Source organism: Epinephelus moara, chromosome 6 (genome assembly GCF_006386435.1).
Source record: "Epinephelus moara isolate mb chromosome 6, YSFRI_EMoa_1.0, whole genome shotgun sequence".
Taxonomy (NCBI): domain Eukaryota; kingdom Metazoa; phylum Chordata; class Actinopteri; order Perciformes; family Serranidae; genus Epinephelus; species Epinephelus moara.
Window position 1 is genome coordinate 28567186 of NC_065511.1, and position 26497 is coordinate 28593682.

The following is a 26497-nucleotide window of genomic DNA, read 5'->3' on the forward strand; positions in this document are numbered from 1 at the left end:
GCCATCCAGCGGAGATGAGAAACAACGTTTAAACATCTGGATATGAACCACACAGAGACAGTAATGTATAAACCACCAGTGCATTTTTATTATATTTTCATATATGGTTCCAAAAAAAAAAAGTTTGTCACATCATTTACCTGTATGCAATCTCACCACATCAATATGCATAATGTTTATCGATCAAGTGCTCATCTGGAGACAGCAAATTCAGATTTCTGCATACCAGAGCAGTAGTAATAGTCCTACATCCAACCTCAAAGTCTTGCCTAAGCTGTGTCCTGCTGAGCAATGCAACTTTGTGTAGTGTGCAATGAAAAGCAATCAAATACAACAATGTAAGATCCCTACATTTGAGCAGAATCAACAAAATCATATAAAAATACAATGCTTAAAAGATTTCCCAAGCATAAAGGCACTCCATTCAATTCATTCCTGATAGAACTGAAATTGCTGAAAATGTAAAGATAATATAGCTACTACCACGATAGCCCCATGACCTACTGAAGCAAGCAACTTCAATTATGTTCACACTCTTTTCTTTATTCACCCCTCGCATATTAAGAGCTGGATGTCACAGATTTCCTCCAGCATGATGACAAATCAAGAGAGACTGTTTAAGACTTTATCAGTATTGGCCGCTTTTTTAAATTCTGGTCTGTCTCTCCATAATAAAGTGAGTAAAGCCCGGTCAATCTAGTTTCCTCCAGCTAAGGCACATCTAAAAACTTGGACTCCATCATCCTCTGCAGGCTGAGAAAACCATCACATCTCAGTTGCTGCAGATTCCTGTAGGCTGTCAGTATCCAGCAGTATGCATCATGCAGCTGCAAGCCTTTTAATAAACTGAATTTCTTTATGACATTTATTTCTGACACAAGTTGCTTACGCTAAATTTAAAGTTAGCCCCAGTTTGTCTTAAAAACTGAACTTTTGTGAGGCTTTCAATCAGTGTATTGTGTCTTTAATATTCTTTAATGATCCCATGCCTGTTCGTCTTCCTAAATGTTGTTTCATCTCTTCTCAATGGCAGATTTTAATCTTTTATTTACTACATTAACTTGTAATTCACCCGATTGAAGTGTTGTTCATCTTGTTTTTAAAAAAAGCTGCTTTAGGTCAACAACTATCCCTCTGCAGTACACTGGCCCATCATGAGGTGTGTACAGCTATTTTTGCCGGAGCCACAGTCATAGGTGTACTATGGAGCCCGGGGCCGAAAATAGGATACATCCTCTCATCAAACTTGTGTGTTAAAGTGACCAGGTGCTTTGCTGCTCCCCCGTCCCAAAATGACACCTCTCCCTTATCTATATTCAGCTTAATACGGATCCTTTCAGGGCGCTGCTGCACCTGCACCTCTGTACGCTCAGGTGTCGAGACAGTGTAGACCCCTTTGCTCAGTCCTATGGACCACACACCACGGTTCGTAGAGACCGTGAACTTCTTCTTACGGGGCACTGACTCCTTGCACACTCCCACAATCCACTTGGGGTTGTCACCAACAATAACATCCCATTTGTGTTTCCCGGAGGTGTAACCTTCAGCACCCACGACAAAGACGCAGGGATCAAAGCGCTCTGGGTTGTCTGGGGTGGTCAGGCGCTCGGAGCTCTCCTTCACACTGGACAGGTCAGCGTTGATAGAAAGCCATGGAGAGGCTGAGTTTGGGTTCAACACCACTGGATCTGCACACAGAACGAAAGAAGACAACTATATTATAACAGTAACATTTGTTACTAGGAGCTGTGCTGAGGCTCAAAAGTTAGTCTATATAGTTAGTTTATAAGTCTATATACTGGAGTACATCCCAGGATTTACTATACTATATACTGGAGACCAGTTCTTTTTTTGGCAACCCAGTCCCATAGCTTGTCATCTACATCCTTCTGAGTCGCCACTGACTCTGCTTTATGGATTTTAGATCTCAATATGGAATATAGTTGTTGGTAAGGCAGGAAGGAGGAATCATTTAGGTTGTACTCTTCTTTTAAATTATTATATGAAACTATTTTCTTCTCCCTGATTATGTCTCCCAAAGAATTAACGCTGGAATCCTGCCTCCCTGTGCTGAGTAATGGTTTGCCTCCTGCTAGAAATAGAAGATTATGCCAGAGAGGACAAGATGGGAGAGAGATTCCTGTAATTTTAAGCCTTTTACGGACTAATTTCGCAATTCTGCACAAGAAATTAATAACCGGATTATCAAGTTCTGCAGGAGGACCGGGATAAAACCATAAAGAAGCCAAAGATACTATGTTGTTAAAATTAGCACAGTAATTCACAGCTTTGCTGGGAGAATGACATACAGAGCCCTGTCTCCACAGCCGAATGGCAAAAAAAGTGTTTTAACCTTAACAGTTGGTTAGAAGAATTTGTGGAGTTAGCCCTTTGAAGCCTGGAGCAACATCACCTTTCTCATGCTGCTTTCAGACGCCTTTCGCAATTATTTAAACCTTTGAACCTTGAGCAATTTGGTGCGACTTCTATCAAAAAACATGGGAAAAATGCAGTGAGTAACTTGGTAAGAAAGGTCCCACAAAGTGCAAAAAAATAATAGATTTATAAAATTATTTCTAAAGTTGAAAAATTGTGAAAAAAGTAAGGAAAAAATATATTAACAATAATTCTTATCACATAATTAAAATTATATTACAGAATTATTGTAAATTTTTAAAGCATTTTTTGTGGGTCGTTTCCTTGTTTGTTTCACTAATTTTCTTGTTTTAAATTTTCTCTTTTTACTGATTTCTTTCAATTTTTTGTGGGAGGTCATTTCTTTTTTTGTTGCTCACTGTCTTCTTCCCATGTTTTCTTAAAGAAATCAAGTCAATTTGCGCAGGCTTCAAAGGGTTAATACGGATGGAACGAGCTGCTGCCACATTATGGCACCAAGATCCGGAGCTAGAAGAACTATGGGAGGCAATAAGGTCATTTGAACTCCATACCAGTAGAGAGTAACTACTTCATGGATTTGCTCCAAGATGTGTGTTAATGCCTGAAAACGGTTGAAAAATGAATGAATAAATAAATAAATAACAGTAACATTTGTTGAGTATACTAACAAAATATTTAAAGTCATGTAATGATTGGAGCCTGAAGAATATGGTATTTTGTGACATTATTCAAGCCAGAGCTCCCCTGGACCAATGTTTCATATACACCAATGCAATTTTAACAGACATCAGCCAGCTCTTTAAAAACGCTTTTTCTTGTTTCCTATCAATATTAAACAGACAAACCCAAATTGGTCCAGTATAGACTCACAATCCTAAACACCACAGGCCATTTCCAACTCTGACAGTATAATGTACTCACTATATCTGACATGGGCCTGCATGTTCTTCCAGATGTTGAAGCTCAGAGAACCGACATGCTTGCCCATGTTCAAAAGAGAGTCGTTAGGGAGACAAGGATCGTCCTGAGTCCACTGGGCTCTACAGCAAAGATGGCAATATGTGAAGTTAAAAACAGACATTTGATAATCTACAAAACGCAGTAGAAACCTGGTTTAAAGAGCTGAATGACAAATAAATGTGTAACTATGCAAAAAATGTAAATGTATGGTAAAATGTACTTTTCAGTCTACTTTGCATTAAACATTTACACATGTAGATTTACACTGCGTTTTATTAGTGGTTACACTTCCTCTCATTCACTTCCCCACAGCCCTTTGAATTACATAACAGCATACGTCACATGTGGGATGGAAACGGCAGCTGACCTTGTACACTTTCAGCCCAAACTAGCAGTTATAGGATCAGCGCTATACTGCTTTTTACAAATTATCAGAAGCACCTGCAGACTCATTTCAATGAGGTGAAGTCGTCTTCTGCTAATAGCTGTACTGCAATATGTCAACACTTTGTAATTAGCTGCATCAGTTTTCTGATGTACAAACTTCTGTTTGTGATCTGTATCATGATTACAGATTTATGATGTTTTGCAAAACAGCAATTCTTTTACAGTTTACAGATAATGTTGGCAATAACGAAATCACACAAGTGGAACAGTATAATAATCTAAGTAAATATTAACTGCAATTAGTGACATGACATTTTTCAGTAAAATAAGAAACTATCAATGAGATTTTCTTAAGAAACTATCTGCTAATTCAACGAGCCAACCTACAGAGAGCAGAACTGAAAAGCATGCCAGATAATACATTTATTTAATTTTATTTATTATTTAATTCATTTTCCAATTTATTCATCTTCTTCTTCGGTGGTAAGGAACCTGAATTTTACTGTCACCTAACTAGGGAGGCATTTTTTGTTTTAAATGCACAACTGCGATGCATTGTGGGTGATATACATCTCTATAGTGACCATGGTTGTTGACTCGCTCCCACACCCCTCTCAGGGTCGATCTTAACAAGTTCACTTCAATGCTTTTAGTCAAATGGCACGACGCTTATGATGGTGGTAGGAGGGCAGGTGCTGAGGGGAAGTCAAGGAGGGCTTGCTGAACAGCTAATGAAACGCAGCCATAGAGATTTTATAGTTATTGCCACAGTGAGTTTTGCAGTTACTTACTCTCTCTTTAACTTCTGGAAATTCTAAAACACAAAAAAAGAGTAATTGAAATTAGTTAAATTGTTTTTTATACATTGGAGACAAAAAAGGTGCAGTCTTATAAGTCTTATAACTGCGGGTAAGAGCTGCCTTGTCTTACCCGCAGGAAGGGCAGATCCTCGTTGCCCATCTCTCTCTTCAGAGTATCACTGATCTTGGTCAGAGTTTCAATGTCCTTGTTTGTGTTTTCAATCAGCTCCTTTACAGCAGCAATCTTCTGCTCCTCCTCTGCAGCCAGGGCTTTGAGACGCAGAGCTTCCTCTGTGACGAGCACCTTGTGGAGCCTCTCAAACTCTGCCTTGATCTGCTTCTCTGCCTGCCCCGCTTGATACTGCGTTAAGAGATGAGAGTTTACATTTAGAGCGCACATACAAGTGTGAATGAAGATATGGGTAGTCTCTAGTGTGTTACATGTCTTATAGTCTCATTGCACTGTATGTATGTACTTGAGTATCATGCATGTACTGCCGAACAATATAGCTTCGTTCACATTATAAGCAAACGTAGACTAAATGCGATTTTTTTTTTGCTCTCATGTGACACAGATCATATTTTCTCCGATCAGATCCGGCCCACTGTCCTAAATCCGATAACCTGACCACTGGCCACGCGACCGCTGTGAGAACTGGGAATTTATGTGTGTTTTTCCAAAACATCCATGCTGTCTCCACATCATACTTAGATGTGCAGGCGCAGAGCACCCTAAAGATGTCTGACGGCAAAGGACCAGTTTTACAACTTGTATAATGATAAACTAGTTTAATGATTATACACAGATAGATGTCATTTGAACACCGTGAGACAGGAGAGTAACTTTACCTTGATGAACTCCACCGCGTTGCTCAGTTTACGGGTCATTTTCTTGTATGACTCCACTTTCTTTTCAAAAATCTGGACTTTGATGTTCAGCTCATTCTGCAGGGTAAAAAAGAACATGATGTAACCAAAAGAAAAAAGCGTCAAAGGTGTTCAAGGCTAGAGACTGTTGTTGTGCTGCGTTCTCTGAACCTGTATCCAGATTGGGAATCCAACAAGGTATCATCATCATCTTCTTGTGCTTTTCCTGTTTTGTTAAGTCAAAAATAGCTGCTGCCTATAGAAGTCACTGCCAATATTGACTATACGGTCATATATATATGTTTTGAATTTGTGTTTTGGCCTGTTGCGCCACCCACCGCCGTCTACCAGTCACACAGTCAGTAGAGTCTCAGCATCAGTTACAGTTACGACTGAGCTACAGCAGCACGGCAAGCACCATTAGCAGTGTCCCGGTACATAGCATTAGCAGCCAGCTTCTCCTCAGCTGTATCTTGGCAGCAGCGTTAGCAGCAGAGAAGCCGGACTTGCTCGAACGGTCCGCTGGAAAACCGAAGATCACGGACGAGGCGACACGGCCCTGCCGTGGGCAAACAAATCAGTCTCCAGCGTGCTGCTGTCCAGCAACCTCGAATCTGTAGGGGGGGGGGGGGGGGGACACACAACTCGCGGCAGTATTTTGAATTTGAGTGCAGTAACCGTTTTGGCCACATTCTTACATACAGCGCCTTTAACTTAAAGTACAACTTTTCCAATATTTCTGTCTAACACAGTTTTATAATACATTTAGTCCACAGACCACTTTTTTACTTACGACGCTATAAAAATGAAATGTCATGCTATCTAAAAAGTTAGTGACTTTCAGAAGTTTCAATAAAGTCCCAATGTCCTCAAACGAGTACCCTCTAATTAACAGCGTCTTATCTTGTTACTGTTGTTAAAATTGGTCACATTTGTTGCCATATCAAGCTACAAACATTATTAATCATAAATAAACACGTTTCAACCTTAAAATATGATCAGGTTTTGTGCCTTGTCTATATCCCTGTTGGGACTGGCTGCAGACTGACTTGGCAGAGATGGCTGCCATCTTGTTTTTCCATGGATTAGTGTATTGTACTCTTACTACCACTATAGATGGCACAAAACAGTGTCCACAAACGAGGATAACAGGTCTAAGTCAGGAGGACGGGAGGATATATGTGTATATATTTCTTGAATTGACTTTTATTTACTTATTTTTTCCTGACTTACTTAGACTGTTTATTTACAACCAAACTTTGTACTCATTGCATTCTGTTGTCTTGTTTGGAAAATACAGTTTCATTATTTATAGCTATCATCTTTTAATGCAGAGACATTGTTCATTGTTCCTGACTTGTTTACAAAAAAAGGGAGAATGGCAGTTGTAATTATGTATTATTCTCATCTGTCTATCCCTAATAAAAAAAAAAAGATTTTCAGATTTATGAAACCTATCTTCTACTTGTGGAAAAAAAATACCAAAAATGGAAGATACACTGCTTTTTCAGACCTAGACCACATTGGACCAGACCTTTTACACAGAGTTTCAGATTTGTGAAACCTTTACTCTAATTGGGCAAATGTGAAAAATAGATATGTTATTGAAGCACATTATTGTCACATTATGGCCTTTGTTGGTTATGGGATAATCAAGGAAAACATGATTTTATTAAGGGAATACATATTTTTGGGAACACACACACACACACACACACACACACACACACACACACACACACACACACACACAGTCGATACCTGGTGAGAGTGCTTTACCTTACACATGGGTGCCCCGTCTCTCACTGGCCACAGCTTGTGTGTGTTGTGTAGAGTCACACAGTCCACACACACGGGCTCCTCATCCTTCTCACAGTACAGCTCCAGCGGCTTAAGGTGCAGCCTACAGTTGTTCTCATTGGTGGGCCGTTTCCGGTTCGTCCGCAAATTCGACTCTTTGAGGAAGGTCTCGCACGCGCTGCTGAGCGCGCGGTTGGCGATGGGGTCCTCTTCCTTGAACACTTCCCTGCAGACGGGACACTTCCTGTTGAACTGAAAACTCCTCTGCAGACACTCCCGACAGAAGGTGTGGGTACACGGCAGCAGCACGGGGTCCCGGAAGACGCCCTGACACACGGGGCAGGTCAGGTCCTGCTGCATGGGCAAAGTCTCTTCCGGCATCTCTTCATCCATACTGTCAGCCATGGCTTCACGGGCCCGCTTCAGTTTCCTTTCGGTATTCTCTAAAACCCCAAACTGATGTATAATAAGCACTAACCTGGTTCCGAGTGATGTGTCAAGCCTTCACCTGTTTAATAACGCAAATAAAAATAAAAATAATACCGAGAACAGGTTTATAAAGTAGAAAACACACTGCTCTGTCACAGTGCGCATCCACTTCGTGACTGTTCCACCAACTCCATTTCCGTCTTTCTTCGGTGTCAGACAGTAAACATGTTGGAGGTTTATACAGCACTGCCCTCTAGTGGATCTGGAGGTTGTAACAGAAATGATTACAGTCAGTTCTTGCTGTGGAGGTTTGCACATCTGCACCTGTCTGCACACCTGATAAAGACAGGGACGCTCTCTGCTATATTAAAGTACACAAGGTGAAGTCAGGTAGTTTGGGACACTTACTGTTAGATCACCAAGAAAACCACCTCGTGTGTTACTTTTATAACATGTCATGGATCTCTGCTGTATTTCTACAAAGAAAATACGTTGCCAGATAAAATAATTTTTAAATGTTGGACCCACAAACATTGCAAGAACCTCTGCTTCACTTTGATGACACGTTCAGGTAAAATGGGACAGTCGTGTTCGTTTGTTTTTTAAATGGTTAAATCCATTTATCAGTTTGTAAGACTTTTGGGGTCTACACAGTTATATAGTGACAATACAAACCATGCATTCACACTACACGACACACTTAATAACACGTCATAATGCGCACTGTAAAAGAAACACTAACAGTTGACATAGTTTACATAACACACACACATACACACACCTAAAAAACCCTAAATAAATCGTCTGCGACTGAATCCATCGTAATCTAACATATAAATAATAGAATTTAACGTACAATAGAAAAGAAAGTCCATTACACATTTACACACCAAATAATGCTATTAATTAATAAAGTTTCTTTTCAAGTAATGCTTAAAAAATCTATTAATGCATAGTGGCATTAATAGATTCAGTTGAGGAAATATGGAATATTCATAGACATAAAAAAAAGCTTTTGACACAATACACTATGATATATCATTCAATAAACTAGAACGGTATGGCATCAGTGGTAAAGCGTTAGATTGGGTGAGGCCTTACTTGTCTAACAAAAGGCAGTCTGTGAAGCTTGGTGATCAGTGTTCAACATGTTACTTGTGGTGTCCCCAGGAGTCAGTGTTGGGCCCCTTAATTGTTAGTCTTTATATCAATGGTTCATGCAACGTATCAGAAGTATGAAAACTGGTGTTATTTGCTAAATTCAGAATTCAGTAAATCAAAACTATTATTTGATCATTAAACCAGAACAAACTGTTGAACAGTAATCCAAGTGAGACAAAACCAAAGCTTGAATTACTTGTGATAGTTTGTTGTGTCAGATATTTTGAACATATCATCAGTTCAATTCATTGAACTCATTAAATCATTAATGCAACCTAACTATTTATTTAAAAAGTTCACCCAACTCTTCTGCCATGCTTTCCCTGTTCTTTCACTGCCTGTTTGCTTGGTGCCGTATTGTCTTCAACGGACGTGTGTGTGATAACAGTTATGACTAATTCTGGATTATTGTGGCTGACATGGACTCACTGCATCATTTTTAATATTTTTTATGTGACAAAAACACTGAAAATGTCTGTAATACAGCAGGATGGCACATGATATCATAACTATATATTGCTTTGTGTTTTTATACTGTTTGCTCATTATGTGACCTATAAGGATGGAATGAGACTGCTTTGTAAACCTCCACGATAGTGCAGTGCCAGCCAAATGTTTGTAAATGTTGTTGTACCCACCTGCCCTGCCTTAATATGATTAACCCATAAATTTAATTTAAGTTTTAAAATGTTTTGTCTGATGTTTTGTCAGTTTTTGTTCACAGGTCCCGGAGAAACAATATATTATTCAGCTGTAGTCGAAAAAACAAATAAACACGACCCTGAACTTGGCTGTTTACTTGACATTTTGCACAGGAAGGACCACGCCAACTTGTGTTCCTGCAGGTTCCAGATAACTCAACAGTTGCTGTATCATTTCACTGTATCATGAGTATGTTTCTGATAACTCTCTGCCTTCCTCTTTCAACATAGCAGAGTGTGTGAGAGTGCCAACTGGACCATTACTTTATCCTGTGTTAGCTGTTTTATTGTAATAAAATACTGTTTTCATTTTGGACGGATGATTTATTTATTTATTTTTTTAAACCTTTTTAGATTTTTCATGTTTTATGATATCCAACAGATGGAGCCACAGTGCCATCATGTGACACCACATGGTGACTAGTGATCACCTGTTACCCTCCCGGAGTAAAAACTGATCACCTTGCTGATGTCGGGGAAAATGTCCTTTATGTAAAATGCAGCTTGATGATCTTGTCAGTACTGTTGAGGTGGAGAGGATCAGACATATTAGAAATGAGTAGGTGAACTTATTTGCTGTCATCTGGCAACCTTTTATTCAATATTTGGAGAAGATAATGCTCTTTCTTTGTCCCTTTTTTGGTTTTGCTTTTCTCTTTTCTATTCCTTTTTTTGATTGTGTTATTTTCTATAAATCCAAAAAAGGGATGGTGTCTGGAGAGACAACTTTGGTAAATGCACTCATATCTTCATACTGCATTAGTATCTTCACCAATAATTTCTATATTTGTATATATTTGCTAATGGTTAAGGCCAATCTCAATAAAATGCTTCATGAGACAAGAGTTAAAACTGCTGAAACAGACAGTATTCAAGCTCATCATGACGTCATACGTGGAAGACGTGTGTTGGTGTGTAGGATGTAAAGAATGTAATGAATAGGTTTTTTTTAGTGTATATTCACCCAAAAATAAGAATCGTCGTATTTTTGTTACATTAGAATAAGCCATTTATATCTACATAGGGAGTGGGTCCTTGTCTATGAAGTCTGCTGTGTTGCGCCATCATGCTTCTACAGTAGCCCACAATGGACAAACCACTAGCTCTAGATATCTAGATAGGGCTATCTGTGTTTTTGCAACAGCCACCACATTCAGCAGCCCCTCCACGAGGATCAGTGTCAGAAAAGAAGAGATTTTGTCGATGTGAAACTGCGTCATTCGGTGGTTTTAGTGGTTTAAATCACCAGGTTAATTCGTTTTGGAGAGGAAGTGACCTCTGCAGATAATTCAGCTCCCAGTAGAAACCCTCTGAATATGAAGTTATCAGAGAGGTGAGCGCACATTAGCAGGTGACGGGCTAGTGGCTTGTCGGTGACACTCCAAACTGCATCAGTGATACCCTGATTTTTAACTTGAAATTGTTTTATTCAGTGTATTTACTGGTTTTAATCACCTGGCCCATTTGTTTTGGAGAGGAGGAGACCTCTACGGATAATTCGGCTCACGTTAAAAGCCTCCTGAACAGTGAATACAAAAGGAAACTTAACCAGGAGTTCACGCTTGGCATATGGGAAAAGTTTCATCTGGTTACAGTCTGCGGTCCTCACCACTAGATGCCACTGAGTCCTACACACTTCTCCTTTTAAGGACACACACACACACAAACATTTAAAACAGAAAGCAAAACACTGTAGCTCAGTGTTGCCATGATTAATTGCACAACAGCTGCTTTGGGCCTGAGACAGTCATCGCATGAAGAGTGGACACGTTGTAGCCTGCAGTCAGTATCCAGTATTTGTTAATATTATTTACCACAACTTAGATGCCCTTTAAATCTGTACAGGACTGGAAAAAAGGAATCAAAGAAAGACCTTCTCTCTTACATCACCCTCATTTCTATGTGTCATATAAGTTCATATCGATGGATTTCCAGCATATTTAATCATCATGAGTCTGCATCACAACTTGTTTCACGTCTCTAAACCCCTCTTCCCACCTACCTACACATTAATGGATTACTGAATGGTCTTTGGGCACAGGCCCAGGGACTTGAAGTGTCAGGGGCCCCCCGGGCTTTGCCTTCACTCAAATTAAAGGTCCAGACACACCAAACCGACTTCAGAGAACTAGCGGCAACAAAGCCCCCCTTCTGCGTCACCTGATGTCACAGTGTCTCCGCCAAAAATTAGGACATGAACACACCACAAAGACACCAGCTCACGGCCAACCAGCACATTCTGCGCCTTTGTGAGAGGAAATAACAGTGGTCTGTAATAGTCACTCAAAAAGGGAAACTGGAAGACCGTCTTGACACTAAATGGCCAGTTAGCACATTACCACAATCCAACTTCCAAAGAACAGAGCACATTTCCACCTTAAAGATGCACAACATGACCTCAAAGATGCATAACAACTACAGAGACACGCAAAAAGGAACAAAAAGTTTCTTACTCCAGTGTATGAGAGGTGCTGGGGCCTTTTGCATATCTGTGCACAGGGGCACATTGTCTCACTACCCGCCCACGCGTCCACAGACACCTTTCATAGTACGCATGGGTTGCCATGTGTAGTGTGTCATGGGTCAGTGTGACTTTTATTTCACTCTGATGTAGTCGGATGGAGCTTTTCAATGGTGCAGCTCCAACATGTAGAAATAGCACCACATTACAACAAGTATGACCACAAATTCCCTTTTTTATTGCTAAGTTTATTCCTGCAACAAAGTGCTTTTCCACACTGTCAACACAAATGTCCAAAAGAAGCTACATTTCCTTCATATATCTTTAGCATGTATGTTTCTTCCTGTGAAGAAAATCACACTCAATCTGTGTGAAAATCACTTTTAAGTTTTTTTTATTTAACCCATACTTAACCAGGTAAGTCCCGTTGGGATCAACAATCTCTTTTATAAGGAAAACCTAGCCAAGATAGCAGCATACAAAAAAAGTTAGCCAAACAACCGCACAATAAAAAACACATCGAAGTTACACAATAACGTAGAAATATTACAACACCTACGCACAATGTAAAACTAAACATGCTGCGCTGGTAAAGACACAGAGCAGTAAATCTAACACAGGAAACCCTTAAGGGTGAGGTGGGTGCTCTCATTTTACAAGTGAAGCTATGTTAATCGTTTGTTTTCGCCCTGCGTTGAGGTTTACAGTTGGGGCGGGGGGTGTTTAGTGATGTTGATGTGGGTGTTGTAAACATTGGGCAAAGGCTTCACAGATAAACCAAAATGACGATGACACTGATGATGCATCACAACCATAGTGATGTTTTCATCGTAAAACATAGGATTGCGTAAGGTGACAAAGTGGCAAAGATCCAGACCCGACAGCTACCCCTTTAATATGTGGGTGTATTTGGTCACAGTATAGGCGATGCTCTATTAATAATGATTAAAAATAATAATAATAAATTCAGTTTCAGTATTACAATATAAATTGACAGGTAGCTCAAGGCTGGACAAAGATAGGGAGGCCACACACAAGTGGTAACTAAAAATAATGCATGTTAAATACGACAACAAAGTACACCTCCCACCCATCCCAGACACAGAAACACCCCCATCTTGTCCACCCTCAGTTGAACCTTGTTATCAGAGGAAGCATTTTTAAGACCACTGAGGGAGAAGAAGATTTCAGCTGTTATAAGCAGAGGTTAAAAAATCGGAGCAAAAACCACATGGGACATAAGGGTGTCATGATATACTGGTGTTGATGATAACTGTGATTTAAAAATCCATCCATCCATCCATTTTCATCCACTTCACAGGGGCAGCAGGCCAAGCAAAGCACCCCAGACGTCCCTCTTCCCAGCAACGCTTTCCAGCTCCTCCTGGGGGACCCCGAGGCCTTCCCAGGCCAGATGAGATATATAATCCCTCCAGTGTGTTCTGGGTCTGCCCCGGGGCCTCCTACCAGTGAGATGAGCCCAGACACCCCATGAAGGAAACTCATTTTGGCTGTTTGTATCTGCGACCTCATTCTTTCGGTTACTACCCAGAGCTCATGACCATAGCTGAGGGTTGGGACACAGATGGACCAGTAAATCGAAAGCTTCGCCTTCCGGGTCAGCTCTCTTTTCACCATGACGGTCCGGCGCAGCGCCTGCATCACTGCAGAAGCCCCACCAAACCGCTGATCCATCTCACGCTCCATTCTACCCTCACTCTTGAGCAAGACGCCGAGATACTTGAACTCCTTCGCTTGAGGCAGTAATAAATAATCCATCTTCTCTTAAAGGAATACTTCACTCACAGACTGACCTTTTGTAAATCAACTAGTCATGTCTCGTAAAGTTATCAACGGGCTGAAAACATTACAACCCGAACCAACCCATGTGACCCAGCCCGTCTGAGAACATCACATAAAATACTAAGCCTGAGCCTGACCAAGCCCGACCCCCACAAAAAGCACAAGTCAGCTTCTAATGCCTGGGACACACCAGCTGTGTGGCGGCACAAGCTACAAGTGTCTCCAGTGGAAAATGGACCAGCTTGGTGGATCACCAACTCTCCACACTGTATTTCCTCACAAGAGAAGGACAGAGAGCCCTTCACAGATGTGAACCTTGAGCTGGCAACAGTCTGGATGGTCCTTAATCCTCTCATCCTCAACATTACAATGTCCATGATTTCTGAAAATTTGAAGTGGACTCATCAGACCACAGAACACTTTTCCACTTTGTGTCAGTCCATCTCAGATGAGGTTGGGCCCAGAGAAGTCAGCAGCACTTCTGTATCTGGCTTTCACTTTGCATTGTAGAGTCCTAAGTTGCATTTGTAGATGAAGCAACAAACTGTGTTTACTGACAATGGTTTTCCAAAGTGCTCCTGAGTCCATGTCGTACTATCCTTTATACAATCAAGTCAGATTTGAATACAGTGCCATCTGAGGGGTCAAAGGTCACAGCCATTCAGTGTTGGTTCTCAGCCTTGTCCCTTAAATGCAAAGAATTGTCTGGATTCTCTGAATCTTTTGCTGATATTATAGATTGTTGATGGTGAAATCCCTAAATTCTGTGCAATTCTCTAACTGTTGGACTGTTTGCCCCCACAGTTCTTCAAAAAGTCACCATCCCTGCTCGTGAACACCTGAGCCTTTCTAAGATGCCCCTTTCATACTTATTAATGATACTATCATTTGTTACCAGTTAACCTGTTCACCTGTGAAATGTTCCAACAGGTATTTTTTGAGCATTCAACAACGTTCCCGGTCTTTTGTTGCCCCTGTTCCAACTTTTTTTGGAACGTGTTGCGGCTTCAAATTCAGAATAAGCGTAGCCTATATCTTACAGAAATATTAGTTAAAAAGGATTTACAAATCATTGCATTCTGTTTACATCTTACACAATGTCCCAACTTTATTTGAATTGGGGTTGCACATTATATCCAAGAGAAGGCAGACATCTCTACAGCACTCAGCAACGCACACCCCAAAAATCCAGACTGAAAAATAGCTCTGCAGGTAAGAGGATAAATCTGTGTTTTTTAATTTGGGGTGAACTGTCCCTTTAAATGCATTTTGTCAGCGATATGAGCCCTTCTCTCATTCCTTCTATTAATCAGGCAGATTTTAAACAAACAAATTTTATGTGTCATGACTGACTCATTTAAATGGCTGATCAGATGATGTCACCATCGCTGCTGCCATCGATATTAGGTTGTGTTTTAGTGACATACTAACCTACAATGTGGTGACACCACTTTTAGTCAAAAACAGAAACTGCAAAAGGAAGGAGAGCTTCAAACGAGGTTTATGCATAATCTGCAGGTGCTCAAACAGCAGTGAAAATGTGCTTTGATATTTTATCCCTTCATCATGAATAATTCACAAATATGCATCTTACATTGCTGTGATTTACACATCCCACAGCAATCATTTAAAGACTTTGAAGATGATGCAAGACTGAATTTTGTAATTGATTAAATTGATTTAGTACACATATTACAACTGGCTGTGTAAAATGAGTGGTTGCAATTCAAACTGCAGGCCAACACTGTAGGACAGAATAATAGGAATCAAAACTAGAATGTGGAAATGTTTTTTTCTTATATCTGTGTTCTTTCAGTTCCTCATGTGACACATATCTCCATGGTTTCACAGTTAACTTTAAAATAAAAACCTAAAATTAGGGGCACACTCACATGCCACGTGAAAAACACACATGCTTTTACCTTATCTCATTTTAATCACATTCTTATCTGGAAACCTCTCACAGTCAAAGGTGGAAACCAGATAATTCATGATTCATGTAAGTGCGCTGTGCAGGAGAAATGTTGGTCAGTGACATGCACTGAAACTCTAACAGGTAGTGAGGGCAAAAAAACAACCTTTTCCTGTTTAACACTTTCTTGGTTAAGACAGGAAAGGCCTCTGATAGCGGATATGTTTGGTTTTAAAGCACAGAAATCAGTCGGAGCTGCTGTGCATGCTTCTGCAGTTTGGTATTCAACTAAAATGTATGTGTGTCTGATTTTCATATCTCCTTTACTCTTTCAAGTAATAATTCATCCTTTTTCCTCGAAACATCTGAAAACTGTAGCCTCACAAGTTATGATATAACGCTTCAGGTCCAACTTTCTGCATCTCACCGCTCAACCGAACAGTAAAACTTCAGACTTGCGTTGTGTTTCCATCTTATGTAAATTGTTTCTTGCATATCACAAGTCTATAAGTTTCCAGCAATGATTATCTGTGTTGGTGGTGGGCTGAAAAAGTCACCGAGTGAGTTTCATGGCCAGATGTTTGCACTTCCATCAGCCTCTCTCACCACAAGAATTGCATAAATGCTGCAGAACAGAAGAGGAAAGAAAAGGTGTGAAAACAAACAGGAACACACTCTGAACCTTTTGCTCTATACATAGGCGAGGGGAAGCAGACAAGACACTTCAAACCCTGTGCTTTCACAGGTGTTGCATGTCGGTGTGCATACCCGCGTAATACTGAGAGAAAAAAAAAATTTGATAAAAATCTTGTGGTTGTGGAGGAGAAACCTTATATGAAATGGTTAGTGAAAATGATTTAGGGAGAGATTCGACACTGATATGCAATACATTAATAGTATCGGGTAATTGATAAGGCTTTTAAATGTCCTGTGTTAGCTACATGCTGCATGCATTTCCTCCCTCATAAGACAATTTTTTAGAGTATTTAAAATCCAGAACTGGTTACATCCATGTTCCCTAGCTTCTTCCATGTCTTTGCTTGCACATTGCAGCATGTCTTGGCATGTTACCACCACCTGTTGAGCACTGGAATAATGTGACACCACCTGCATGCATGTGTGTTACAGTAAAACAGCTCAATTGGGCTTCACGTAAGGTGCAAAACTTCACAGGGTATACTCATTAAGAGACATGGAGAAGCTGATTCAGTACATTTCATTCGGATTAGACAGTGAAGTCTATCAACATGTCAAATGTGTGAGCTGCTGCTGCTGTTTGTGTGTCAGTACATGATGTTCCAATTAACCTCTGTACATACCACAGGAACCAACCTCAGCTGTTTCTGCGAACTGGTATAAAAAAAGATGAGCAGCATGACTGGAGGATACTCGTTTCATTGCTCTGTTGTATGCAGTTCTACAGTTTTCACTTCTGTCTCACATATGCAATTAAGTATTTAAATCTGTACTTTTTTAAGGTTTAGTTTCAGTGCTTCAGTTAAGATCAGTCTTGTATCAAGTCACTGCTCAATTATGATTACACCTGCTTTTAATTTTGTGTCTACCCTTAACTATACTAATGTTTCTTTTTTGAATTTGTGCTAGTTTCTGTGTTAGTGTAACTACCGTAATGCCAGCTTCATATGTTGAGCTGTGACCTCGTGTCTCCCTTTTGCTGTTGTCGCTGTGCATTAAGCATACCACCAGCAAGGGCAGGAGTACACACATGAATGAATAACCTCTATTCAACTGCAGGTTAGAGAAATTGAAACTAAAAAGTAGAGATCATTCATGCAGTTAATCTGATCAAATGGCACGAGGATGGTCGGTCTCTGATGTGGTTCATAAAGGAAGTTGAAGAGTGTTTCTGCTTGAGAAAGGGTGATCTGATACTAGATAGTTTTAAAGTAAGACTTTCTGCACACTGCTGTTCAGCGAGTAGAATAAATGCAGATGTTCCACTGAGGTTGCCAGCGTCACTTAAATGTCAGTGAGCATTCGGTATTGTCATCTTTCTTTTCAGCACCGACTGATTCTGCAGTGGGTGTTAATTCAGAGAAATGCTATTCATCAGTTTCTGTGGAAAGTGCACCCGCCTACTCACACGACTTCTGTATATCTGCAAATCATTACTTTATATTGGTGTAAAGTCCCTTCATTAACATAAGACAAGAGAGCAGCATGGAGAGTACTAGCTTGTTTCCAGACCGTCCAGATCTGTGTGTGTTCATTATTTATATCATTATTTAATATTTGAAGATTAGAATTCACATCATTGCATCTCAGCTGCTTTTGTAGGCCAGTTTTCTGTTTTGTGTATGTGATCTTCACCTTATTAACTTATTACTGAAAATAAATTAAATCTTGTTTTCATCAGCTCTATATTCGAATGACGCGAGTCTTGCTTGTATTGTGTGTTTCTTTTATAAGTATGTACTTGTTTTACTGTATGATCCAAACACACAAGTGCTTTACTTAAAAAGTCTTGTGAGATTTTTATTGTGGGTTTTTCAAATTGTTATCTTGATCGGTTATGAACAGAAACTGATATTTGCACGTTTTTTCATATAGAGCTAGGTAGAGTAGAGATGATAAAATCAGCCAAATATAAACTGTACTCTCTGTCGTCAATTTTGCGACTGAGATGGCAGATAGAGGATGGACAACTCTACACTTAAAACTTTAGGAGAAGTTAGATTGTGCAACATCCCTTTTTATACTCTCTCTTGAATGACCAGAATGAATGTACGTCCGTCCTCCTGAGGCTGCAGCTGTCACTCAAATGACATATGGTTTTTTAGTGAATGACATGGTAGCTTTGACTGAAGTGAAGTGTACCAGCCTACTCACGCACATGACATCTTATGTTTATGTATAGTCATGTCTGTAAAGTTCTATCGTCTTTATTGTTCACTCAAACATGTTCTCGGTGGGTGTCGGCCTTCGTCAGGGTTGCTCCTTGTCACCCATCCTGTTTGTGATATTCATGGACAGGATCTCGAAGTGCAGCTTGGAGGAGGAAGGGGTCCGGTTTGGGGACCTCAGAATTGCATCTCTGCTTTTCGCAGACAATGTGGTTCTGTTGGCTTCATCACACTGTCACCTCCAGCATGCACTGTGGCGGTTTGCAGCTGAGTGTGAAGCGTTTGGGATGAGAGTCAGCACCTCCAAATCTGAGGCCATGGTTCTCTGCTGGTAACCGGTGGATTGCGCCCTCCAGGTTGGGAGAGAGTTACTGCCTCAAGCGAGGGAGTTTAAGTATCTTGGGGTCTTGTTCACGAGCGAGGGTAGAATGGAGCGTGAGATGGATTGGCAGTTTGGTGCGGCTTCTGCAATGATGCGGGCGCTGTGCCGGACTTGTGATTCGTGACTCGTCATGGTGAAGAGAGAACTGAGTTGGAAGGCGAAGCTTTCGATTTACTGGTCCACCTATGTCCCAACCCTCACCTCTGGTCATGAGCACTGGCTAACGACCTAAAGAATGAGATCGCGGATACAAATGGACAAGTTTCCTCCGTAGCATGGCTGGGCTCAGCCTTAGAGATAGGGTAAGGAGCTCGGAGTGGAGCCGCTGCTCCTCCGCATTGAAAAGGGGTCAGTTAAGGTGGTTCAGGCATCTGATCAGGATGCCTCCTGGGCACCTCCTGTTAGAGGTGTTCTGGGCATGTCCCACTGGTAGGAGGCCCCGGCGCAGACCCAGAACACGCTGGAGGGATTACATATTTCATCTGACCTTGGGGGTCCCACAGGAGGAGCTGGAAAGTGCTGCTGGGGAGAGGGACGTCTCGGGTGCTTTGCTTGGCCTGCTGCCCCCACGACTCGGCCCCGAATAAGCGGATGAAAATGAATGGATGGATGGATGTTCACTCTTTTGCTGTTTGTTCTCACACCTTCAGTTCACAATAAGAAACCACACAATGTTGGATTGTGATGTGGTTTGAAGCATGACAGTGTGCCGTTGACATTACCATGCCATTCACTAAAAAACTGCAGTGCAATGAGACAATGATGCAGCTATAGTCGAATTTTTAATTATAAACCATGACCACATTATCATCTGTGCAAGTTTTATGTTGTAGTTGACATTGTGATTCATATTTTTGTGCATTGAGGATTTTAACTTGCTGCAAACTATGAATGTCCTCTCTTCAATGACCAGAATAAATGCATGTCCTCCTGAGGTTGAGTGTCACTAAACTGTCAATGAATATTGAGTTTTGTCACAACATATATACACAGGACATGTCACAATATTAGTACGATGTATTTCTTTTCAACAACAGAGTCTGAGAGGAAACTGATGAGGTGGGTGTTAATTCAACTCACTCACGCATGTGACATCTTATGTGTTCTTAAGTTTTATTGTCTTTGTCAACATAAGACAAGTGGGCAGCTTGAAGAGCACTAGTTTGTTTTACAAACCTGTGAATCACCATCCAGATCTCTCATTTGTTCAGTGTTTTAATAAATGAAGTAATTTTGTTTTCACAAATTCTTTGTGAACATAAAACATCATTATGTTTTTTAAAAGTGGAAAAGTGGAAATGGACAACTTTTAACCTCAATCACGTTTCAGAGTGGTATTACTGTTTGCACTGCTGTTGCAACGACAAACAGATCGCTGTGAGTTTTCCTTGGAGCCAAGCAATGGCCACAAACGAAAGACACACTGCATTATTACTGCATAATTGGAGATAGCCACAGGTTGCTACACTGGAAAACAAAAGTGCTGTTCTCTTCCTGTTTTGGTGATACAGTGGTCTACTTTCTTTGTGGCTTGAATTGAGCCTTCATTTTCCCATGATTTCCTACCTGATGGTGAACAGAACTGCATAGTTAAAGTAAGGCTTAAAGGGAAGGCCTATAGCCATTACACTGTGCAATCAATATTTACTTCAAAGCAAAAAAACATTTCTTACTTTTAAGAGGTAATTGTTTTTTGTTTGTTTTTTTGAAGAAAAGAAAAAGTAAAAAAAATAAAATCAAGTTTTAAATCACAATAACTCTTAATAATAACAGTTGCTCTAATGTTTTCTAAAGACATTAACATCTTCTGCATGGCTGTGCTTCTACTTGTCACACTTCACGCATGGTTAGAGGCGGGTTTTGTTCTCTTGTCTCTTCCTCTATAGATGCATTCACCATTCAACACTGGACCATTAGAGCTTATTTCTGCCGTGTAGTGCCAGCTTACTGTGGAGTATACAGTATCAAAGGATTACAATTCAGTAAGTTATTACCTTGAATTTTATTTTTTCATTTATCATTTATCATAAATTATTTTTAGATGACGCCTATATTGCTCTTGGCATATATCATTATTTAATATTTGAGGATTTTAATTCACATCACTTCATTTCACCTGCTTTTGTAGGCTGAACCTTTCTGTACACCTGTTTTGTGTAATTAACTAATTACTGATGAACATAAATTGAATATTGTTTACATCTTTTCTCACTCTTTTGCTGTTTGTTCTAACAGCTTTAGTTCACAGTAAGAGGCCACAGCGTTAGTGTGTGTGATGTGGTTTGTAGCGTGACAGTGTGCCGTTAACTTCACCATGCCATTCACTAAAAAGTTGCAGCGCAATGAGGCGCTATAGTCAAATATTTAATCATTTACCATAACCTCATGATCATCTGTGTAACAATTTACATATGCTAGTCAACACTGTGATTCATATTTTAGTGCATTAAGGATTTTAACTTGCTGACAACTCTGAAACTAAGTGTTACACATGCTTTCTATGTGTATTAATTTCTCTTCCCCATCTGCTGACACAAAGAAATTCTGTACATACCCAAACAGTCGAATGACTGAAATGTACACAACATTTTGTGGCTACAGAGGGAACTGAGATTAGGTCACTTGGCGTCGTACCTTCAAACCTTTCAAAGCTTTGTACTGCGGCACCACGGTGAAGGAAATGCATTGTGGTATTTCAGCCCCCACATTTAAGGTCTCTTCTGCCACCTCCAAATATTTCAAAAGATGATGCCCATCCCTCTGATCAGAGGGAACACAATGACTGATGCACATGTTTGGCAAAAATGTAAAAAAATAAAAAATAAATACTTATTCTATATTTTAATTTTTGACTTCAGGATTCTTTTCATTTACATTTTTCCAAAATGTCTGTTTATGTTTTTTAGAGGACAGAGCTAGATAGATAGATAGATAGATAGATAGATAGATAGATAGACAGCACCATCATGTGGTTCAAACAGACTTTACAGGTAAGATGCTTTAACCAAATGAATGTATACTCCTGTGTCCTCCTCATTTTCTTCTTCTTCTTCTCTTGCAGAAGTTCACTGATGGCCGACGTGATTACACTGACGGGAAGCCTCCTTGATGGCTTTGACGATTTATACGACAACACCTCTGATTCATATGAAGACTATTGTTGTGAAGGGGGTGATGTATGTGACCTGAGCGAGGGCATGAATTTTGAGGCGGTCTTCATCCCAGTTCTGTACTCGGTGGCGTTTGTTGTGGGTGTCCTGGGGAATGGAGTGCTGCTGGGAGTTCTGGTTCAGAGCAGGAGGACCTGGAGTGTGACAGACACCTTCATCCTCCACCTGGGTGTGGCAGACGTCCTGCTGCTCCTGACGCTTCCCTTCTGGGCTGCACAGTCGGCTCAAAAAGGTGGATGGACCTTTGGCACCCCCCTCTGTAAGATCACTGGAGCTGTTTTTACGGTAAGAGGCGTGCATCAAAGGGCATGATGGGTAACAGAAGGTTGTTGCAAAAAAAGATTTTTCACATCTCTTTGTACCCTCAGATCAACTTCTACTGTGGGATCTTTCTGCTGGCCTGCATCAGTCTGGACCGCTACCTGTCCATCGTCCACGCTACCCAGATGTACTCCCGCAGGAAGCCCTGGGTCGTCCAGGTCAGCTGCTTGGCAGTGTGGCTCTTCTCCCTGCTCCTCTCTATCCCTGACTGGGTTTTCTTGGAAGCTATGAAGGATGACAGGCGAAACAAAACCGAGTGTATTCGCAACTACTTCACGTTTTCCTTTGAGTCAGTAAATGACTGGCGGCTGGCATCACGCCTGCTCTACCACACAGTGGGTTTCCTGCTGCCTTCAGTCATCATGATCTTCTGCTACTCCTGCATCCTGCGCCGGCTGCGGTGCGGCTCCCAGGGCCTCCAAAAGCAGAAAGCATTCAGGGTCATCGTGTCCGTGGTGGTGGTTTTCTTCCTCTGCTGGACGCCATACAACATCACACTCATGGTGGACACGCTTCATTCCAACTACACCATGGACACCTGTGGAGTCAGAACATCTCTGGAGAAAGCCAAGATAGTCACCTCCTGTGTGGGTTACCTCCACTGCAGCCTCAACCCCATCCTGTATGCCTTTGTGGGCGTGAAGTTCAGGCGTCAGCTCCTGGAAATCCTGAGGTCTCTGGGCTGCAAGCTGTCGACAAGTGTCAAACTGCACTCTGTTGGTACGAGCAGGAGAAGCTCCATCTGGTCTGAGTCTGCCGACACCTCTAACTCCATCGCTATTTGAGAGAGAGAGACACAGACACATCAACAACCACATGTACAGACCTGCACAGACTTAAAGACTGACTGACATGAAGACCGAGACAGCTGAGTGCAAAGTGTTAATGTAACTTTCCTGTGTTCTGTAGCCTTAAACAGGCTATGCATTCTTTCAACTTCCTGTTGTTCTCACAGTGTATGAGTAGATGAACATGAGCATGACCATCAGACAAAAATAATATTGTCTTTCAGGGATTTGAGGTCACACACCTGGACTTGTTGGCAGCTATTTTTCTTGTAGTAGAAATATAACATTTCCCTTTTCTGTCTGCAAGGTAACATGATAGCGACTGTTTTACAAGCAAAGTTTTAAAGTATGTATATTTTATACCATGATAATACTGTATATTGCTTTGTTTTTCTCAATAAAGAATAAAATATTTTTTTTTCTATTCTAAACCAGTGTTTTCATCATTACAATAAAACAACAGGAGCCTCTGAGATTTAAAAAAAATGTCTTCACTTGTGACTGTTTTTTAGGCAATAAACACACCTGCCAGATTCAAGGCTTTGAAGGGACTTTAGACCATTATGTAAATTTAAACAAAACTAGAAAAGTGCACCCAGTGGAGCACAGCTCTCCGACAGCCGCCCGCCCAGGCTGACCACTTAAAACAGTCTTGTCATTTTAGCAGAAGCCCTGCAGCGGGTTTCAGAACTATTAAAATACACATCTCGTCTATTTTTAAAGCAGCTGCAACGTGTTGCACAAAGCACATTGAGTTTTCCCGCAAACAGGCGCTGTATGTGAAATATAAATATCCTTACCATATAATTATTATGATGACTGTATTTTTAATGACTAAGACACAACCATATATCTTTGATCCATGTTTTTTATAGCTGGACTTTTAACAGTATTAACTTTGTGTCATTGTCTGAAGGCTATAAAACAACAATACAGGAAATGAACACAATTAAAACTGACAAAAAGTAAAAACATGTCACTAAATAGCCTACTTACTTATGGTGGAAGCACAAGTATCGAGGAAAAATGACCCAAAATCTCCAAGTGTACAAAATATGGCAGGCAAATCGCTCCACTCCTGAGATGTTCCTGGTGTGTTGTGATGCCGTGCAGTAGACAGAAGGAAACTGTGTTGCAGGCAGACTGCAGACAGACATTTATAAGTCCAGACAGATTACATTTGCAGTGTAAATGAGACAGCCCTACAAACTGCGCCCACCACCAGTACAAGACAAACTCGCCAACATAATGGTTATCTGAACCCTACTACAAGGTGCCACTGTAGTGAAAATATATGAGGCCATACATAGCAGTAATCAACTTTATAACTCATTACACATGAAGACATAATGCATTTTATAAGCAGAGTAAAAGGTGTGTAAAAGTAATTAAACCAACCAATGGAGGCTTACGGCTTACGGCGCCCCAGATTCCAGCGAAAGCACGTGAACACACAATGAGGCGAAAGACAGAGTTCAAAAGACGTTTTTCCAAACAACTTTTTATGTTGGGGCTTCAGGACACTTGGATGAAGAAGATTTTGTGTTACGACAGACAATAAAGTTTTCTGAATCTGAATCTGAAGACCACAATAAGTATTCATTGTTATTTCAGAGAACTGTATTCTGATCCTGGTGGAAGCAGCATTTTACATAAGGCAGGCTACTGAATATTTAACCAGCTCCTGAAACCTGGCACCTCTTTGCCTATACACATGCACCAGTATAAGGTGTGCAGAGTCATCCAGTGGGTCAGATTGGACCCTTCGGCAGGCCAGTTTTGGCCCACAGGCCATATGTTTGACAGCCCTGGTGTATCGTGATGAGGACTTTGTCAAATTCTGTTTATCACATCCAGATCAACACCAAATTTGAATGATGTTAGCCTCCTTGTATTATGTTTGTTTTCCTCTATGATCCAAACACACAGGCATTTAAAAAGTATTGCGCACTGTAGGAATTTGTGTTTCAAAGTTGTAATCTTGATTGTAATTAACAGAAACTATACAGCTTGTAGAGAGGTTATAAAATCAGCCAAATATATACTGTAATGAATGTTGTGTGACTGAGATGGCAGATAGAGAACAGAGAAGTTTGCAGCATGAAACTTCACAATTTGAACTTTAGGAGAAGTTAGATTGTGAAACATCCCTTTCTATCCTCTCTACCATCTGTATGCATTGAGCATGGGAGATATTTTAATATATTAACATTCTTAAAATGTTTTAAGTGCTTATGATATAGTTAGGATCTGGTGATCAAACAAAGATCTCATACAGAGATGAAACCTGCAAACCAACACATAGCGGTTTCAGTGGAAATTTCATACATCTTTTTGACAGGAAATTGAAACAAAGTGACAAAAAACAGCCACACATCCTCAAACATGTGGTTTGAGCAGAAGGGTGACAAGACGTATCTGAACAATGAGCACCAAGATGTGCCGTGTCCTGTGTGAGACTTCTCAGTTCAAGACACAAGTATCAAAAAAAAAAAAAAACATGTCACCACTGTTAGCCCTTTACAGCACCTCTCATTCATAATTAACATGAGAGGCAAACATTTCACAACAGCAGGGGGGTGGCGGTGGTGGTGTTTAAAGATATTATCACCTCTTAAAGTGGTTGATTGCAGCAACAACCAGTGTTGTCTACAGTAAACAGTTCAGTCTAGAAGCAGCAGCTCTGCTGGTTCGGTCACTGTGTCAGAGAGCAAAGCGAGCGACAGGTTCATAATCTCTCCCACAGTTAGGGAGTCGAGATCTTGGCTGCACACCCATTCACACACATCAAACTCTGTGCGGTTGGCTATGTGGTCAGCATGCACTGGTCTTGTTTTTAGTCATCCAGTCACGATGCTCGATGCTTTTCTACTTTTCTACTTTGATGAAGCGGTTTGTCTTGATCATATGGGGGACTCAACTCCCTTTATTGTGAACAGTTTGTGTTTGACAACAGCTTTTTAACTTATAGAAAAGTCCTGATTGGCTGCTTGTCTCTTGGCTGATAAACTCTAGCTCACTCATTCCCAACCCCCACTAGAGGTCACCACAGCTTCACAGTGGGTTGAGAGGCCTTCTTGAATCTTTCTTTACTATATAATGATGAAAACTCTGTGGATGTGTGGGTGTGTGTGTGTGTCTGTTCCACGTTTTTCTCCTCACTGACTTGGTCAATCCATGTGAAATTTGGCACAGTGGTAGAGGGTCATGGGAGGATGCGAATGAAGCAATATTACATCAATTGGCCAAAGGGGGGGCGCTATAGCAACCAATTGAAATTGCAAACTTTGATGG

The 26497-nt window shown here is 40.7% G+C and overlaps 2 protein-coding genes across 3 annotated transcripts in view; one reads left to right on the forward strand and one right to left on the reverse strand.

Moving 5' to 3' along the window:
* The window catches only part of LOC126392018 (C-X-C chemokine receptor type 3-like), an 83620-nt gene extending 60002 nt beyond the window's left edge, over positions 1-23618 (forward strand). Inside the window, exons 1-3 of one of the 2 annotated variants that reach the window (XM_050047118.1) lie at positions 20810-20906; positions 21986-22379; positions 22463-23618. In XM_050047118.1, coding sequence (XP_049903075.1) covers positions 21996-22379; positions 22463-23200 — 1122 coding nt within the window. In that variant the 5' untranslated portion in view covers positions 20810-20906; positions 21986-21995 and the 3' untranslated portion in view covers positions 23201-23618. Of the gene's footprint in view, positions 1-20809; positions 20907-21985; positions 22380-22462 lie in introns of those variants that run through there. The other variant, XM_050047119.1, reaches the window with a different exon arrangement.
* Positions 67-7842, reverse strand: trim35-28 (tripartite motif containing 35-28). Its single transcript, XM_050047117.1, has 6 exons — positions 7191-7842; positions 5394-5489; positions 4675-4905; positions 4536-4558; positions 3319-3437; positions 67-1688 (listed from the first exon to the last, which is right to left on the reverse strand). Exons 1-6 carry the CDS (start codon positions 7614-7616, stop codon positions 1153-1155), a joined length of 1431 nt encoding a protein of 476 aa, XP_049903074.1. The 5' UTR covers positions 7617-7842; the 3' UTR covers positions 67-1152.
* Positions 23619-26497: the final 2879 nt, after the last annotated feature.